Source organism: Camelus bactrianus, chromosome 25 (assembly GCF_048773025.1).
Source record: "Camelus bactrianus isolate YW-2024 breed Bactrian camel chromosome 25, ASM4877302v1, whole genome shotgun sequence".
Classification (NCBI taxonomy): Eukaryota; Metazoa; Chordata; class Mammalia; order Artiodactyla; family Camelidae; genus Camelus; species Camelus bactrianus.
In genome coordinates, this window is record NC_133563.1 from 38,160,490 (window position 1) to 38,178,264 (window position 17,775).

At 63.4% G+C, this 17,775-nt stretch overlaps 1 protein-coding gene across 4 annotated transcripts; it reads right to left on the reverse strand.

Moving 5' to 3' along the window:
* Positions 1–1,379: 1,379 nt before the first annotated feature.
* Positions 1,380–15,675, reverse strand: FAM83H (family with sequence similarity 83 member H). 4 transcript variants are annotated; one of them, XM_074352725.1, is made up of 5 exons: positions 14,872–15,675; positions 7,136–7,597; positions 6,205–6,369; positions 5,994–6,118; positions 1,380–5,801 (listed from the first exon to the last, which is right to left on the reverse strand). In XM_074352725.1, exons 1-5 carry the CDS (start codon positions 15,430–15,432, stop codon positions 2,969–2,971), a joined length of 4,146 nt encoding a protein of 1,381 aa, XP_074208826.1. In that variant the 5' UTR covers positions 15,433–15,675; the 3' UTR covers positions 1,380–2,968. The 4 variants fall into 4 exon arrangements, with proteins under 4 accessions (XP_074208826.1, XP_074208829.1, XP_074208827.1 ...); XM_074352728.1 differs by lacking the exon at positions 14,872–15,675 and adding an exon at positions 11,268–11,451; XM_074352726.1 differs by lacking the exon at positions 14,872–15,675 and adding an exon at positions 10,976–11,182.
* Positions 15,676–17,775: the final 2,100 nt, after the last annotated feature.

The window sequence follows — 17,775 nt, forward strand, 5'->3', positions numbered from 1 at the left end:
TCTGAAGACCCCCCCCCCACCCCTGTCTAGGACAGAGCCCTTGAGAAGCCTCATGGACACCATATGCTGTCATTGCTGTGGCTCTTGTCTGCCCAGAGTCCAGTCCACTGCCTTCCTTCTCGGTTAAGGCTGCTTGAGGGGTGACTTGGGGCCACCTTTGTCCACAGCATCCAAGAGCCTGCCTGTTGCCTGGGGCCATCAGATCCCAGCTGGGGCTGCTGCAGGGGCCTGTCGCCAGGGTGGTCCTGGCAGGGGAGGGACTTGTGCATCTGTTGCCCGTGTGAAAGCCACCATGTGACTGCATTGTGGCTCTGAGACAGAGAGGGAAAGGGGGGAGATGACAGGGCAGTGCCCCCGTGGTCACTGTCATGACCCCAGCCCGTGTCCCACCACCACAGTGACTGGCACCTGATTGTCTCCAGGCCTTGGAGAAGCAGGGAGAACACATCAAGGCTGTCTCATGGGGCTTGAGGCTACCTCCTCTGGTCAGCACCGGGCAAAGGGGCTGGCATAAGCCCAGTCTGGGGGTATGGGGGCCTGAGGAGATGGAGGGGGGCACTGAGGTGTCTCTGGTTCCATGCATGCCCCGCATGGCGCCCGACCCTGGGCAGGGGTCAGAACACAGGGAGGCCACTTCCTACCTGGCTAAAGGAGCTCACAGCCTAAGGTTTCTGCCTATGTGATGAGGCCAGGGTCAGGAAGCCTGTGGGAGATACTGGCCACTGCAGGGGAAAGGCTAGGTGTGGATGAGGAGAACTGGGCAGAGGGTGGGCCCAGACCTGGCAGCTGCAAGAGAGATTCGAAAAGGAGAGAGAACTGGGCTTGGGGGAAGGCCAAGGATGGGGGAGGTGGGCATGGTTCTGGCCTGGAGGTGAGATGGGGCTGCAAGGAGGCAGTTTGTATTTCTAGAGGTTGAGGCATAGCTCAAAGGTGATGGGCACAGGGGCACAGGAAGTTGTGTGGAGGCGTGCCACTGCCCAGAAAGGAGCAGGGGCCCAAGAAGTCCAGCCTTCAGTGCAGAGGCAGCGCTACTGGGGCTGGAGGGCCTGGAAGGCCCAGACAACTGGGCAAGGGGCCGCCTGGCACCCAGGCCAAGGGTGCGCCCACAGCAGGTGGGTCGGCCATGAGGGCAGGGAGCAGACAGCTAAGTGTGGCGGCGAAGTGAGGCCTCTTACAGGAAGGGCTGAGAGGCAGAAGGAGGTTGTGTGGGGTTGCAAAATGCGGGTAGAGGTGTTGGCAGTATCGGTGGGGCAGGGTCTTCAGTTCTCCCCACAGAGATGAGTGGAGGTGTCTGCAGGGAAATCGGGGCAGTTCCTTAAGGCTAAAGGTTGCAATACATAACCGGCTGATTATTTTATATATGTGTATTTGAGAACATGTTGGAATCTCGTGCATTGTTTTATTATTAACACCAAATGTGCAGAATCACATTTGAGAGATGTCTTACTGAGCACGATGCAGAGGGTGCAGACAAGAGGACCTCTGGCCTCTCCACAGGCAGAACCTCCTCCTCCCGCGAGGGCTCTCCCTTAGCAACAGGCCGGGCCAGGGGAGGGGCCTTGCACCAGGCTGGTCAACGTGCATGGGAAGGCCCTCAAACGCTTCCACTTGCCTGGCTGCTCAGGCACCTTTTCTATCTGAACTAAAGTCCCTGCTGTCACCCCTACCTGGGCAGTGACTTTGGTAACCAGATTGTGAGCCACCAGGGAGCACACGTGTCCCCTCACTCACCACCCTCCCTTTTCCGGCTGCCCAGTCAGAACTGCTGCCTCACTCAGCAGTTGTGCTTCTTAGATCCTTTCCCAGCCTGAGCAACTGGGGTTTCTTATACTAACAAAACAAAAGAAGACAAAAAACCAAACCAAAAAAACTATTTAAAAAGAAATAGTGCAAACACTAATTTAACAATGCTAGCACCTACAGTGGGGGACTTAGAAGCATTTGGTGCCAAGATATGTCACTCCAGATCACCGTCCCTGTCTGGAGGTAAAAAGATACCAGAAGGCTAAGTGGGGAGACCTGGACAAGTTTTTGGGTTGGTGACAAGGGAAAGGACGCAGACCAGCGTGGGGTTGGGCTCTGCTGGCCACCTGCAGGGCAAGGACCACTCCCACCTCACGGGGCACCGAGGCCCCTCGGATTTGTGGGCTGGGCCTCAGGTGCCGCTGCACCCCTCCCCTGCCCTCACAGAACAAGAGCACCACACCCACCCCTTTCTCGAGTGTGGCTGGGATGGCACCTGCGAGGAACCCTTAGTGAGGCTGGGGCCCCGCGCTTTTGCTCCTCACCAGGTGACGGCCACAGCCTCGCTGCAGGGGCAGCCATGTCTCTTCCAGCTCTCCTCAGGAGGGCCGCCCCACAGAGGGGTCCTCTGTGGCCACACACTCCCCCCACCTCCTCCACCAAGACAGGTGCCAGGAGGCAGTGAGGGAAGGAGCAGGGCAGGAAGTGACCTCTCAGTGACCTGACAGGGAGGTGGGGGCAAACAGGCCCTGAGCAGGTGGGAGGTCTGGAGAGAGGACGTGGCAGCCGGGAGACAGTGGAGAGGCTGCCGGTGAAGCAGCACAGGCAGGAGGCCATGCACAGAGGGGGACCCTGAGACACAGAAGCCCTGAGATACCAGGACCTGAGAGAAGGGCGACTGAGGCACAGAAAGATGGGTCCCTGAGGTGACCCAAAGTGGACCTGAAGCCCAAAGAGACAGTGGAGACAGATGTGTAAGAAGGGGGAGGCCAAAGGTTCAGAGACTAAGACAGAGAAGTGGAGTTGGGGGGTACGGCAGGGGCAGCGAGGGCTGGGGCCCTCAGGGGGAGAGGCCAGGGGGCAAGAGGCAGGGAGGCTGGCCGCCGGGCGAGCCCCAAGTTGAGCCGGGCTCTCTGGCTGTGCTCAGTCGGGTTCCAAACCGCTTTGGCTGAGGGCCAGGTCGCAGTGAGCAGGCGCCCCAACCTGGGCTGGTGGGCCAGGAGGCTCACTTCTTGCTTTTGAATGTACCTAGGATCTTGGGCATGAACTTGCCCACCTTGCTGTCCCTGGTGTCCTCCTCGGCCGGGCCCTCCCCGGCCCCTGGCCCCCCGGCCTCCTCCTTTTTGCAGAAGACCTCGAAGCGGCTGTAGACGCGCTTCTCTTTGCGCATGCTCTCCATGCGGCGCAGCAGACGGTCGCGCTCCTCCGCGCTGGCTGGCAGCGTGCGGCTCAGCCGGCCTTGCGTCCCCAGGCTGTCCGAGCGGAAGATGGCTGAACATTTGTCCTTGTCGGACATGTCAGGGGCCAGGCCGCTGGCAGCTGGTGGGCGGCCTAGCTCGGGGCTGCCGTGGGCGGGGGTCGGGGTCGGGGCCGGGGAGGGGCCTCCCCGGTGCTTCTGGCCGTGGGCGCTGATCTGCTCCAGAATGGCTTTTGTGTCGTCCCGCAGGTTGCTGCTGTACAAGGCGTTAGCTGTGGCCGAGGCCACGCGTCCCCGCGGGCCCCGCTCATCTCCCGTTGTGGCCTCTGTGCTGTCAACCCGGCCCAGAGATGGGCGCCGGGGGCTCTCAGGCTGCCCGTTCTCCTGCGGAGCTGGGAAGCTGCCCTCATCCTCTGTGCGCCGTTCACCCTTGGGGCTCAGCAGCTGCCGCAGCCGCACGGAACCCTTGCGCAAAACTTCCATGGGACCGCCGGCCGCCTCCTCTGTGGGCCCGGTCTTCGGAGACTCCCCAGAGAGGGGAAGGGTGAGGCTGCCTCTGCGCTCTGGCACAGGGGGTACTGGGCTGCACCTGCGCTCTGGCACAGGGGGCACCGGGCTGCCCCTGCGCTCCGGGACGGGAGGCACAGGGCTGTCCTTGCGCTCAGGATAGACAGAGGTGGGGCTCCCTTTCTGCTCGGTGAATGCTGTGGTGGGGCTGCCTCTGTGGGTGGGGAACCCAGGCGTGGGACCCCCCTTCTGCTCTAGGTAGGCTGAGGTGGGACTCCCTTTTGGCTCAGAGTGGGGTGCTTGGTGCGCTCCAGGCCCCTCTGGTGGGGGGCCGTCTTGCCCTTGCAGGGAGGTGGAGTGGCCCTGGGCAGAGAGGAAGCGGGAAGGCAGCCGGTCTGTGCCGCTGCCGCTCCGACCCAGGGTGTCGAGCAGCTGGGTGGCAGTGAGAGTGGCAGCTCCCGGTTGCCGCTCAGCCTCCTGGTGAAGCCGCTGTGTGAAGGAGTCGCGCAGGTCCAGCAGGCAGCTTTCCAGGCTGCGGCGCTCACCCCCTGTGCCACCAGGCACCGACACCTCCTCCCGCCACGCCTGGGACATGACAGCTTTGCTATGGCTGGCCACTGTGACTGAGGCCCCCACGCCGCCGCCGCCGCCGCCGCCGCCGCCGGGATCTCGAGACGGGCCCTTGTACTTCTCCAGGAGCTCGGCCACCTTGGTGGAGGCAGCAGAGCGCACAGCCTCGCCACTGGACCCCACCATCTCGCTGACCGCCTGCTCCTTGTGCAGCAGTTGCACCTTTTCCGTGGTGGCTGCTGCAGCCCCGCCCGTCCCCTCAGCCTGCGAGGCACTGAAGATGAGCGAGGAGCGCAGCCGAGAGCTGCGCTGAATCAGCGGGTTCAAGCGCGAGCGGAAAGAATCCTGTTTGGTAAGGCCTGCCTCCTCCAGGCCCTCGCGATCTGGGCCATCCCCACCACTGCTGCGGAAGGCTGAGGGAAGTAGGTCCCCGGCGGCCACCCGGCCCCCAGAAACCAGCACATCGTCTTCATAGGCCTCGGCCTCCATGGGTGCAGGCAGGCCCTCGTCACCCGCGTCCTCACCGTGGCAGCCGCTCAGGTAAGAGGCCAGGCGCCAGTGTCGCAGTCCCGCCCGCCCCTCGGGCCCGCCCCTGCGCTCCGGCTCTGCCTCGGGCCCAATCTCTGGGCCTAGCCTTGTTGCCGCCTGGCAAGGGAAGCGCTGGCCCAGATTGGGGCGTGGGGCCCCGCCGGGTTCCAGACCACGGGGCCCAGGCCCGAAGGCGGGGTCCGAGCCATGGCGCACCTCCCGCGACGCACTGGACGGCACGTAGTCCAGCCGCTGGTGTCCGTCTGGGCTGACCTCAGGGAAGCGTGGCCCAGCGCCCAGGGTGAAGTCATCGTGGTCGGTGAAGCCAGGGCGGCCGGCGCGCAGCTTCTCGAACAGGCCCTGTGGACGTGCGGGGGCAAGCTGCGGGTCCCACTGGTAATGCTGCTGGTAGAGCTGGTCGCGGTGGAAATGGCTGGTCTGGAAGCGGAAGTCATCACCGTGGCTGAGGAACGTCTGTCGCGACACCTGCCGTGCGGCTGCGAAATTCTCCACGGCGCCCATGCCGTCTGCGGCCGCATAGCTGTGCCTCTTGAAGGCATCCATCTCTAGGTGCCGTGCCTGAAGGAAGCCCCGCGGGCCCGAGAGTTCCCCGCCTGGTCCGGCCTCGGTGTCCAGCCGCCGTGACAGTGGCCGCATCCCAGCGTGCAGCTCCAGGGCGCCCCCCGGCATCCGCGGTGACTCCTCTCGGCGGAAGGCCGACAGAAAGTGGCGGTCAGGGTCGAGAAAGGAGGGGAAGCCCAGGCCTTCTTCCCGAGGCGGTGGGAACAGGACGTGGGCTCGTTTTGGGAAGGAGAAAGGGGTCGGTGCCCCCGTCACTTGGCCGCCCATGACAGGCCCAGCGCCGGCGTATGGAGCCAGGGCGTAGGCATCCATGCGGGCCAGCGCCCCGGCCGAGGGAACCAGCGGCTCGGACTGTGCGAAGAGGATGCGGAATTCCTCATCGAAGCTGGAGACCAGCTCGCCCTGGAATACGTGCGCCAGGCTGCGGTGGATCTTCTCGAAGGACCACATAAAGCTGGGAGTGGGATGAGGCCAGTCAGCGGGAGGGGGCGTGATTAGTCAGGGGAAGGGGCGGGGCCGTTAGTGGGAGGGAGGGCGGGGCAGGGGCAGGCAGGGCTGTGCCAGAGGCTACAGGAGGAGGGCTTCTGGAGAGGAGGCCCTCGGATGGGGAGGTGCTGGGGCTGCGGGGCAACGAGGCTAGGCGCACCTGTAGCTCCCACTCATCACCACGGCACAATCCACTAGGAGGAACTTCTCCTTCACATGGCCCTGGAAGGACTTCCCAGTGCGGCAGTAGTAGGTGGGGCCCGCCACAGTGCGCACACGCAGGAACTGGGACCGGAGAGGTGTTAGGTCTCTGCAGATGGATCTTACCCCTTCCCTCCTATCCGCCCCCTCCCCACCCTCCGGTCGCTCACATCCACGTGGTGCAGGTTGACGCGGCACTTGTCGGCCATGTCCAGGAAGTGCTGCGCATTCATCTCATCTAGGAGGATGTAGACTGGAACGCGGCGAGCAGCAGCCTCCAACACTTCACCAAGAAGGTCCACGTCGGTGAACATGTCCATCACCACAGCCACCACCTGCGGGGGTCGGATCAGGGACAGAGGGCAGACCCCTCTGCTATCCCCACCATACTTCTATGCCCCCCACCCTCAGGGGTCTCTGGATCACCAACAAACACTGCAAAATGGCCACTAGCCCATCCCAGGAGGGAATGGGGCCCTGTGGGGGAATGGGGGGCAAGGCAGATGAGGCCCCCATGACCCCGCTGCCTTAGATGGCTGAGCTTCCAGGACCCCAGGGGAGGCATCAGGGCTGAGCCTCAGGCTCCAGTTCTTCCTATGGGAGGCGGCTGCCACCTGAGAGGGGCAGAGGGCAGAGACAGGGGCTCTTCAGCGTCTGAATCTGCTGCCGCAGTGTCCCTGGTTTAACAGGCTCCCTTTGCGTCTGCCAGCTGTTTGACGGTGTTGGGGTGGGGCAAGAAGCCTCAGCTGCGTCAAGGGCAGGACCAGAGAGAATTCTCCGAACAATAGATCCAGGCAAGGAAGGGGCCAAGCCACCTCACAGCCTGAGTTTCTGGGCACTGGCCATGCCCACGGGCAAGCACACCTGTGCAAAGCTGGCAGCCTGTGATAACCAAACCCTTGGTGATCCTGGAAGTTGGCCAGGGAGCCATCACTGTGGCCTGAAGGCTGGAGAGGCCTGGCCAGCCAGCCCTGGCCTCACCCTTGCCTCCTAAATTGGGCATGCTTATATTTTCCCTTCACCCTCACCCTCCTACTCATGCTTCAAAGGTCCGACTCAGGCTGCCCTTCCCCACTGCCGGCTGAGCCTGTGACAGCACACCTGCTGGGCAGAGCGGATCATCCTTCGAGCCTCATCCTTGATGCTGGGGCTGTCAGGTGGCGGTGGCTGCACCAGTGTGGTGACCTCAGTGCCCTGGAAGCCAAAGGTCAGGGGCCAGCCCAGGTCGAGTTCAGGTACCGCCTGGTCTGAGTTCACAGGCCAGTAGGTGCCAGAGGAGCCATCCAAGTCCACATTGGGAGGGCTGCCTTCTGGGGGCTCAGGAGCAACGTGCTGTGGGGGCCGCAGGTGGCGGCTCACGTGTTCCAGCTCCTCAGGGCACAGGAAGGCAGGCGCACCTTCGGACGCCAGGAAGCGGCTGTAGGCCTCTGGGCCGCCCTCGGCCAGCGCGTCCACTGCCAGGCGGTAGTACTCTTTGTAGTGGGGTGGCAGGTACCCGGGTGCTAGCGGGTTGTCCCCCTGCGAGGAGCTCTGGGAGCGACGGGCCATGTCGGGGCCAGGGACCTGGGGGAAGGGCAGGAAGACACATTACAGGGGCAGGGGCTCTGGGCCCACCCCCACCCTATGTGGACACACTTCATAGAAGGGGCCGTCAGAGATCTTGGGTGGGCTGTGGGGTTCAGCCCCTGCCCTTACAGGGCACCTCAGACTCTAGGATGCCCCCTAGTTGGGGGCACATCAGAAGTGTGCGGGGACAGAGGCATCCCAGCCATCTGTTTCCTGCTGCTCTGGCTGTGCTGGCAGGGCCCCTGCTCTCACCAGGACCTGAGGAGTGCCTTGTGCCCTGGCTTCCACAAAACCCCCACGCAGGGTTACTTTCTGGCCTCTGTGGCCCAGGCACTTCCTTTTTGTGGGCCCCTTCCTCCATTAAAAAAAATATTTTAGGACATAAAGAAAATATAATCCAGGCTGTATTCTTTATTATTATACTTTTTTCTTCTAACTTTATGACATAGATGCATTTCCATGGCTCCTCGCATTGTGGGTGCTGGACAAGCTGGGCCACTACCTATGTGTCTCTGTCCCCAGTGCCAGGGGACCCTGGGCTGCTCCCTGTGCCCTCAGCCATTAAAAAAAAAAAAAAAAAAAAAAAAAAAAAAAAAATTTTGCTACTTCCAGCAACAGGGAGGGACTTGGAGGGCAATATGCTAAGTGAAGTAAATCAGACAGGGAAAGAAGTACTATGTGATCTCACTTATATGTGGAATCTAAAAAATACAACAAACTAGTGAATATGACAAAAAAGAAGCAGACTCACAGATATAGAGAACGAACTAGTGGTTACCAGTAGGGGTGGAGGAAGTGGGGGGTACAAACTGTTGGGTATAAGACAGGCTACAAGAGTGTACTGTACAACATGGGGATTGTAGCCAGTATTTTGCAATAACTGTAAATGAAGTGTAACCTTTAAAACTAACTTGTATAAAAAAATCTTTGAAAGATGCAGCTGTCAGGATTGACCTGATATCATATCTAGCCCAAGGTGAGCTCAGTACACAGAGCTTGTCCTGGGATGCAGCATTAAGCCCCACCCACACCTGGACCTATCCCGCAGGGTCTCACACTGAGCCCCACACCCCACTCACTCACAGACCTCTAAGCCCTCTGAACCCTGACCCTTGCCCTCTGTCCCCATCTACCAGGATCCTCCCTTCCTGTTGGCCCACCCTTCCACCTCCCTGGGCCACACCTCTGGTGCCACTCCTTCCCAGGCCCATACTTCCCACCCTGGCAGGAACTTGGAGGCCTGTCTCTGCCAAGCCCAGCCCTGTGTGGCAGCGGTGACCTTTCCAAGTTTCTGGTTGCTGCCAGACTCCCTGCTGTACTCCGGAAGAAGTCAGAGCCCTTTGCTGTGGCCAGTGGGTTCATCCTGGGCTCTGATGTGCCTCTCCACCTTCACCGCTCACCCCAACTCCACACCATTACCCATGCCTCACTGACTCTGCTCCAGCCCACCTGCCTCTACAGGGCGTGCCTGTGTAGCAGAAAGCCGTCATTGGCTCTGGAAGGCCAGGTCCAGGACCCCTGAAGTACCTGGACACTCAACCCCCTAAGCTGGAAGGAGAGTCCAGGGTACTGTTCACATGCCCCTGCTGCTCCCTGCAGGACCCCAACCCTGCCTAGCTTGTAGCTTCCTGAATGCTGGTACTGCCAGACAGCCCCCCAGGGGTGGTGCCCCCTGCCCCACCCAGGTGCACTGGACGGGGTCAATGGCCAGCTGGAGACAGTTGCTCGAGAATGTTGGGGGTCAGGCCAACCTGGGGAGCCTTTCCTGTCTTCCCCAGGGGGTGGCAGGCTAACTGAATGTGACATGGATACCCCTGTGTGCCATTCAGTCACACCGGGCAGGTCTGCTCCCTGGTCTGATTGTCTGAGAAAAAGCTGCTCTGCCATTCCTTTGTGGGGGCACCGTCCCTTGACTGCATCTGGTTACGTGTTGGGTGGCCACACTGTCCAGGACCAGACTGAGGCTGGCTGCCCAGGGCTGTGAGGTACAGACCTGTCTGTACCAGGGTCTCAGCCGGTATCTGACAACAGGATGTGTTATCTCGCAGTGTATCTGACTGGGAGGGGGCACTACCCTGCTGACTACCTTTGAGGGTGCCACTTTCCAAGTCAGGGAGGCATGGTAGAAGGGATCCAACCCTCTCCTACTTCACTGAGGAGGGAAATTGGCAGGAACTGTCCGGGATGCGTGTAGCGCATGGTGGGGGCATCCCAGGGTAGGCAAGAAACCTTGTCAGCCGACAGGACTGTTCAGGAAGGGACGCCCGCACAGCGTGAGCACACCAGGTGGCCTGGCCCTGCCTTATTACTTTGCCTGTTTCCTTTCTTTAATCTGTACACCCCTGACTATGGACTGGGCAGCAGCCACTCCCAGCTAGCGACGGAGAACCCCCAACAGTGGTCTGTCCACACGTGTGCCTACCAAACGCCTGCCCCAAGGAAGGGAGGGGCGCTTATCCGACCCCAGCCAATGACTCAGCAGGAATCCCGCTCCTTGTAGGCTGACCTCTGACCCAGCCGACAAAGCCTCCAGGGCCCTCAGGGTTCCAGTGGGCTCCCTAACCAGGGACTTCCACCGGAAGTCCTTCCCACGGGGCAGGCCTGGGGGTTCTCAGTGACTGGAAGGAGGATCCAGAGGGAGGGATCTGGGCCTATCGCACGAGGCCAGCAGACCCTGCACCAAGTAGACAGAGGAATTTGGCAGCAGGGAGGAGGCTGGGGGTGGCATTTGGGCAGAGGAGTCTTGCAGACCGCAAGTGGGTGAGCTGTAGGGCCAAAGGGGGTTAGCGCACCCCAGGATGTTAGCGGCTGCCTGGGCCAGGGGCCCCATCCACCCACCCCAGCCCAGGGAACCGGGACCTTCTGGCGTCCCTGCAGTGCATGAAAGGAACCAGTCCGAGCCTGGGCACTTGGGCCTCCTCCAGTCCATGGCAGCCTAAAAGGGGAGCCCTAGGGAAGGGTCCAGGCCAGGCCCAGCACTCTCTCCAGACTCCAGCTAGGCCACCAGGGCGGAAGCAAGTCGGGACGGCCTGGGCAGGCTCGACCCGGGCCCTGGGCCCCTTCCTACTCGGCTTTCCCTGGGCCGGCGTCGAGCGAGGGCGCCCACGTCCATACCGGCACACGAGGCATCGGCACCCCCTCGCCCTCCGCTCGGGCTGATCGGGCCCGACCCCAGCACACCCGGCCGCGCTCGCACTCCCAGTACCCCGCTCTTGGTCGCGCGGACCCAGCCCAGGTGCAGGCGGGCGGGCAGCCCAGGTGAGCCTGCGCCGGGGGGCGCCGGTCGGGCCGACCCCGCCCCATCCCGCCGGGCCCGGCCGCGGCCTCCCCCTTCCGCGCGCCCCGCCCGGCTCGAGCCGGGGGAGGGGGCCCTACCTGGCCAGGTGCGCGGGGTCTCGGGACAAGGGCAGCAGGAGCCGACCGCCGCCCAGCGGCCTCGCGGTCCGGTCGGTCCGGCAGCCACTCCCTGCCGCGGCCCGCCCGCCGCGCGGCCTGATTTCACGCGCCCGCCCCCGCCCCGCCCGCCGCCCCTGCCGCCTGCCTGCCCGGGCAGCACCTGGGGGCGGGGCGGCCCCACCCGCGGCGCGCCCGCATTCCTTCTCCCGCCTGCCGCCGCCCCGCCGCCCCCGGGACCCCCGCCTGCGCCCCGGAGCCCCCAGACTCCTGCCTGCGCCCCGGAGCCCCCGGACTCCTGTCTGCGCCCCGGACAAGGCCATGCCCCTCGGCGGCGCGCCCGGGGACCCGGGCCCGGTATCCCCGGAGAGCGCTAAGGCCCCGACTTCCAGAGCCCCGCGCCCCTAGGCGCCCATCTGTTCACCGAAGGCTTAAGGTCCCTACGCTTGACCCCTGACCCTCGCCCCGGAAGTCGGGGAGACTCGGAAGTTCCGGCTCAGTCGCTAGGAAACGGGCCAGCCCGACTCGAGGGGCGGTGCTTCTGGCCTCGCCCTCTCCTCGGAGTTGGGGGAGGCAGGTGCGGCAGGTGAGACTGTGGGGGCGGCGCAGAGCCCTGGACGGGGCCCGGCCTGGAGACCCCGTGAGCACAGGGGACTCCCACCACCATACCCGGCTATCCCCTACCCCGACGTCCGCACAGAGTATCCCTCGCGCACACTCCGATTCCCACAAGTACCTGGGACCCCATAGGCAGACAGGACCCTGCCCGCCCTGATCCCCCAACATGCCGAGCCCCCACACACCGACCCCCCCCCCCCACGTATAAAAGAATCAGTGACACAAGGGACCTTCCCACACAGGTGATCCGCCCCTCCCCTCACCACACACGCCAGTCCCCTCCCAGGCCACTCCCGGCACTGAGCACCCCCATAACTAGACCCCCCTAGCACGTTCCTTTCCACATGGATAGCAGACCCTGCCTGCACGGGGCACTTGCACACACCCGCGGACAGAGGATTTGAAAGGGACATAGGGACCCGCACACACAAAGGATGCCACACACACACTGATCCCCCCCACCAGTGCATACACCTTCCCCCGCATATATGAGACCCCACAGACACACAGGGACCCCCCATGCACATGAACCCCAAATCCATACAGGACCCTAGAATAACATCAAGCCCCACACATGCCACACCCAGGCACATACAGTGCCCACACACATAGGACACTCCGCAAGCACAGAGGGATTCCTCCTACCCTGACCCCATACACAAACAGGGCCCTACTCTACAGAACCCAGCACACATACAGGACCCTACAGGAACACCAGGAGTCCCTCATGAGCCAGGGACCCTGGAAGGACACATGGACAGGGGACCCTGCATGCACTCTGAGCCCCCCACACTCCTTCCAGGTGCGTGCACGCACGTGCAACAGAGAAGCCCTCAGCTGACCCTAGGTGCCTCAGTACCCCACTGACCCCCCAGACACTCCCAGTTCCTCATCAGACCCTCCTTAGGGGCACTCATGACTTAGGCCCTGCCCCACACTCAACCATCTGTCCCACTACCCCTGCCACTCCCACTCCAAGCACTCTCCCTCCCTTGTCAATGCCCAGTGCTCTTTCTGCCAGTCTCCAGTCACCTTCCTCCCATTTTCTGTTTTCAGGGTCATTCCCAGTTTCATTAATTCCTTCCCCCACTCAGTGACACTCACGATGGAAACATGGGCATGGAGTCAGACCAGTGCCCAGGCCATAGTGCTGCAGCCAGTCACCTATGCAGTGGGGGAGGTGAGAGGACCCCGACACAGCCTGGGGCAGGAGAGCCCCCCCCCGGGGAGGGGGAATGAACTTCGGTGTCAGCTGAGTGGACTAGGGAGAGGGGTGTTGCTTCCAGGCCCTGACAACAGCCCCTGTCCAGGTGAAGACAAGAGAGGGTTGGGGGCACAGAGGGGTCAGTGCCTTGGCTGGGCGGGAGGCAGTGGGGAGGCCCGGAGACTCCAGCAGAGAAGCACTGGGCTTAGGCTTGTGTTTAGGATGAAGCTGGCCCAGCCAGCATCCCAGTGGTCTGGAACAGAGATATGGGTACCTGACATTGACTCTAGGGTGAGGATGGGTGAGCCAGGGGTGGACGGAGCAGGTGAGTGAGAGTGAAGGGAACAAGTTGTGACCAGATGTTCTTGCCAAACATTCCCACTCAAGCTGCTGGGCACACACAAGCCAATACCCAGGGGTGGGCAGGTGGGCCAGGAAGGTGGAGGGAAGCTGTGTTGGGGGGTATGATCCTGTGTCCCCAAGTTCAGCACCTGCTGACTGTCCACACAGACTGCTCCCCACTGCCTCTGCTGCTCTGGGCACACTCTCCCTGACCTTTCCTACCCACCCCTAGAAGAATAAGCAGCAAGAAAGGAGCGCCCAAAGCTGTGTCAAGGAAGTGGCAGATGTCCGTCCCCAGAGCCAAGCCGAGAACTGCTGCCAGTGAGTGTGAACCTCTGACCTCTGGGGCCCCCACTCCACCTCTGACCTGTGACACATGCTGTGCAGCCACCCAGGGACACTCCCTCTGGAAAGACCCTTCCCTCTGAGAATGGCCTTCAGGGGAGCTCTGAGTTGGGCATGGGTGTAGTGGACTGAGGATTCAGAGCTCAGATGTCCATTCCAGACCCTGACCCTGAGTCTTGTACCCCAGGGCTGGGGCTGGGTTCCAGGGACAGTGTTCAGAGGAGCACAGCTTTAGAACACATGAAATGAGAAGCAGGCCTGTGTGGACTGAATATGGATTCTGAAATAGAGCAGGGCTGGAATCCATGTTGGGGATTCTCAGACTAAGTATGTGGTCCACTCTGACCCTCTGCTCCACCTGGGCCATCCTGTGCTTTTCCTTGTCTACTGCTGCTCCCTCAGGCCACCCTCTCCTGAGCCACTTTCAGGCTGAATGGTGATGGCTTCCCCTTGGCTCAGGCCTGCTATGGGCTGGGAAGAGCACCTCCTCCACCCCTACTCCACCCGTTGTCACTCCTCTTCTCTGTGTCCCATTTCTTCTCTGTCACGGCACTCATCTGACTTCTCAGCTAAGCGGCCAACATCTTCCAGGCTGTGGCTCTGGGTCTTTCCAGCACCCAGGCCTGTACTGGGGTCTGTACTTGGTATGGGAGCATTGTCCTCTGTTCCTCCGATGCAGTCCCTCTGCCTGGAGTGGGCCTGGACCCCAGAGGGCTCCCAGATCGCAGGGCCCAGCAGGATCATGGTCACTACTCTTCCATGCCAAGCCGAGTTAGACCCTAATTCCCCAGAATAGCCCCAGCCGCGTCTGAGGCGGTAGCCCTCCTGGAATGAGGATGACAGGCTCAGGCGCGTGCTGCTTCCGCCATCTGAAGCCCTGGGAACAGGCTCTGCAATAAACAGGAGGCAGGGCAGGTGGACCAGTACGCCAGCCAGGAATATGTGTCAGGGCGGTGGGGGGTGGGTATTCCTCAGTTCTGCTACCTGCTGACCATCCACCTAGGCCCTCAACTTGGCCCGCACCCTGAGCATCCCAAGCACTGCCCCGGCCCACCTGGCCAGGAGGCCTGGGTCCTCTGCAGGCACACCTCTGCCTCACTTTCCCTGAACAAGCACCCTCCCTGGGTGCCCTTGGCTGTTGAGCATTGGGCCGGCCTGCGAGGTCTGTCACATGGTCTTTGCAGTACGGTGGGCACCAGCCTCACCTTGCAAATGTGAATATGCGGCCCCCAGATGTGCCGCAACGCACAGTCGGCTGGACTCCGGCCTTCCGGCCCTCTGCAGGACCTGTCAGTTGATCGCATGGTCACCACACCCCCACGGACTGTCAGGGGCCTCCCCCACCCCCTACGTCGCCTCCAGGCCTTACCTGGCCTTGGGTCTGCAGCTCCTCGAGGCCCTCACTCCGGAGTTGCTCCAGGGCCATAGCCAGCTCCAGCCCCTCCACGCGCACCCAGGCCTGCTCCTCCTGCCACAGCTGCTGCAGCCACAGCTGCTCCTCCTGCCACAGCTGCATCTGCAGCTGGACCTGCCGCCGGCGGTCCTCCAGCAGCAGCTGCTCCTGGGCCAGGCACAGCTGGACCTCATGCAGCCTCAGCAGCTCGGGGACCAGGCCTGGCATGAGGTCCTCTGCCCCACAGCCTTCCATGCCCGCAGCAGGGACTAGCGCCAGCTCAGAGCCCAGTACAGCGGCCTGCTCTGGCCGCTTGGCTACCTGTGGTCGCTCTGGTCTGGCCACCCTGGGGTGTCCCCGGGGAGCCAGCTTGCTGCTGGTCACGTGCCCCACAGGGGCCACCCCCGCCTGGTCCCCAGGGCCCCTTGTGGCGGGGGGCGGGGGCTTGGCCTCAGGGCCCTGTTGCCCTGTGGCCTGCCGTGCCCTGCCCGCCTTCCTGGCCCGGGGTTTGCGAGCTCGACTTCGTTTCCCAGACATGGCTCCGATCTGGTGCCTGTTTTACCAGGTGTCTGCTCCCTGGGGGCCCCGGCTCATCGGCTGGCCGGCCTCGATCAGGTGGGCTCAGAGGGCAACCCTGGGAGGCCACGGTGGGCCCTCTGCTGCTGCGGCCCCTTGGGTCTGCCCTTCCCCTTGGCTGGTGCCCACAGCGCTGAGGCTCTGGCCTGGGCTCTGTCTGTGGGCCTCACAGGCCCCACTCAGCGGGCTGGGCCACGCCAGGGAGTTTACAAGGACTCGGCGGCGCGGCGGCTCGTCACCCGGGCGCAAAGGCTGACTAACATGCTGACACGGCGCAGGACTGCACGGGCACAGGCCCCTTTGGCCAGACAGGGAGGGAGACAGAGAGAAACTGGAGGAGGTGACTCTCGGCAGCCAGACCGCTGGCTGTGTGTAGCGACGAGTCTGGTCCTGCCCTGGGCGGGCACCGGTGCCCCCCACACCGTCCCACCCCGTCCACCCCTGCTCGCAGAAACTCCAACTCCAGCCCACGGGGCTAGGAGCTGCATTCCCAGACGCACTCACCATCCAGACAAGACGCTCACTGGCCCCAGACAATCCTAACCCAACCACCATAGGGGTCCCTGGCCTCTGCCCACACTGAGCACCCCAGCCCCCAGCCAGCATGCTCAGAGGAGCTTGCCTGGGTTGGTCTGTGGAGAAGATGGACCCAGTCGCCCCTCTTGGTGGACTCCTGCTGGAAGCAGGCCACGCTGGGGGCTGGTGGAAGAAATTGAACTTTGAAAGGCCCAGATGGCATTTTGTGGACATGTCCTGAGGTGGGGCAGGGCTCCTGAGACTGTCCTGATTGGGTGTCCACCTGAGGAGCCCCCACCTGGCCACCCCTTGGATCCCTGGGGATGGACTAGGGGAGAGGGTGCGGAGCCAGCCTGAGTGCTGGCGTCCCCTGAGCTTCCTGCTGGGAGGGAGGCTCCAGACAGACTCCTCCCCAGCATTTCTCCTGCCTGGGGCCGCTGACTCACACCCACGCCCAGGGCCCCATCCCAGGCAGCTTTGTCACACTGGCTGGACTGGTTTGCCTGCCCAGCCCTGCCTGGTGCACCCCCTCCCGTTCAGCCCGGGCCCCAGAGCCTTCACATGGAGGTAGAGAGCCAGCCCCCACCCCACCCCGCCCCGCCCCCGGAGAGCAGGGTGGATGCGCTTAAAGGGGGAGCGGGGCCCCGGCAAGGGACGCGGCACCAGGTGGGGGCAGTGTTAGGGATGGGCTAGGGCGGGCGCAGGGTCCTCCTATCAGAGGCTTCCCGGCACCTGGGCTCGCGAGAGCCTGGGGCGTCAGGACCCAGGTGGCGAGCGGTCTGCCCGCTGGGCTCACGCGTGCCCCCGCGCGGCGCCCCGGGGAGGCTGCGTTTGCTGGGGAGGTCGCGGCCCCGCTGCTCATTAAAGCCGCCCCGCCGAGGTAGCCGGGGTGGGAGTCCGCGGGTGGCCGCTCCTTAGCTGCCGGACGCCTCTGTTTTTCTGGGGGCCCCTGAACGTCCACACCCCAACCGCACCGACCGCCCCCACCCCCAAGGAAGCCCAGAGACGGCCGCCAGCCGCAGAGGGAGACGGACCAGCAGGCGAGGGGGCCCGCGCCCCGCGAGTGCCCAGGGTCCCCCGCAGGTGAGAGCCTGCAGCCCCGGGCGCGCTCTCGGGGCCGGGCGGGGATGGGGAGAGCTGGGGGCCTGCTGGCCGGCGGTGTCCGGCCCTGCGTCGGGGCCCGCGTGTGCCCGCGTGTGCCCGCGTCTGCAGCGCGCGGAGGGCTGGGCGGGCGCAGCCTCTCCGGGAGTCGGGCTCCCCTGCGCCTCTGGCTCGAAGGGGTCGCAGAGCGTTGTCCGCTCTGCGTGCTGTGGCAGGAGCCCACGTCGGGGCTGGGCGTCCGGCGGCCTGGTGGTGGGTGACCCTGCCTGGGGTCTCGGTCCTGTCCTCTCAGCGAGCGCAGCCCCCGTGTCGGCTCTGGGCTGCGGCCTCCAGAGCTGTATCTCGATCCAGACTTTACTTCAGCCTCCCAAACCCACGTCCAGGTGCGACACAGCCCTCCCCTAGGTGTCTACAAACTGCACAGCGCGTCCAAACTGCAAGCCTGTCATCCCCTCCGATGCTGGGCTCTGGTCTCCCGAACTGCTACCTGGGGACCCTATGCCCAAGCCCCCACCCCCTCAGGTGTCTGCCCCACCTTCCCAAGGGCTGACTCCAGCTCTGGTGGCCTTACTCATTCTGCTTCTCCTCTTGTCGCCTCCAGCAGCTAGTCCCATGCGCAAGCCCACCCCTCCCTGGGAGGTGCTGGCCTCATCCCCAGCGTGAACTCCCAGTACCCCTTTGTTCCCA

What these genes read in the sequence shown, in the direction of transcription:
- FAM83H (XM_074352725.1), bottom strand. Translation starts at nt 15,432, where the DNA reads ATGTCTGGGAAACGAAGTCGAGCTCGCAAACCCCGGGCCAGGAAGGCG. An exon ending in TGATCCGCTCTGCCCAGCAG is followed by an intron (nt 6,370 to 7,135) that starts GTGTGCTGTCAC and finishes CGACCCCCGCAG; the next exon opens with GTGGTGGCTGTGGTGATGGA. An exon ending in TCAACCTGCACCACGTGGAT is followed by an intron (nt 6,119 to 6,204) that starts GTGAGCGACCGG and finishes CTCCGGTCCCAG; the next exon opens with TTCCTGCGTGTGCGCACTGT.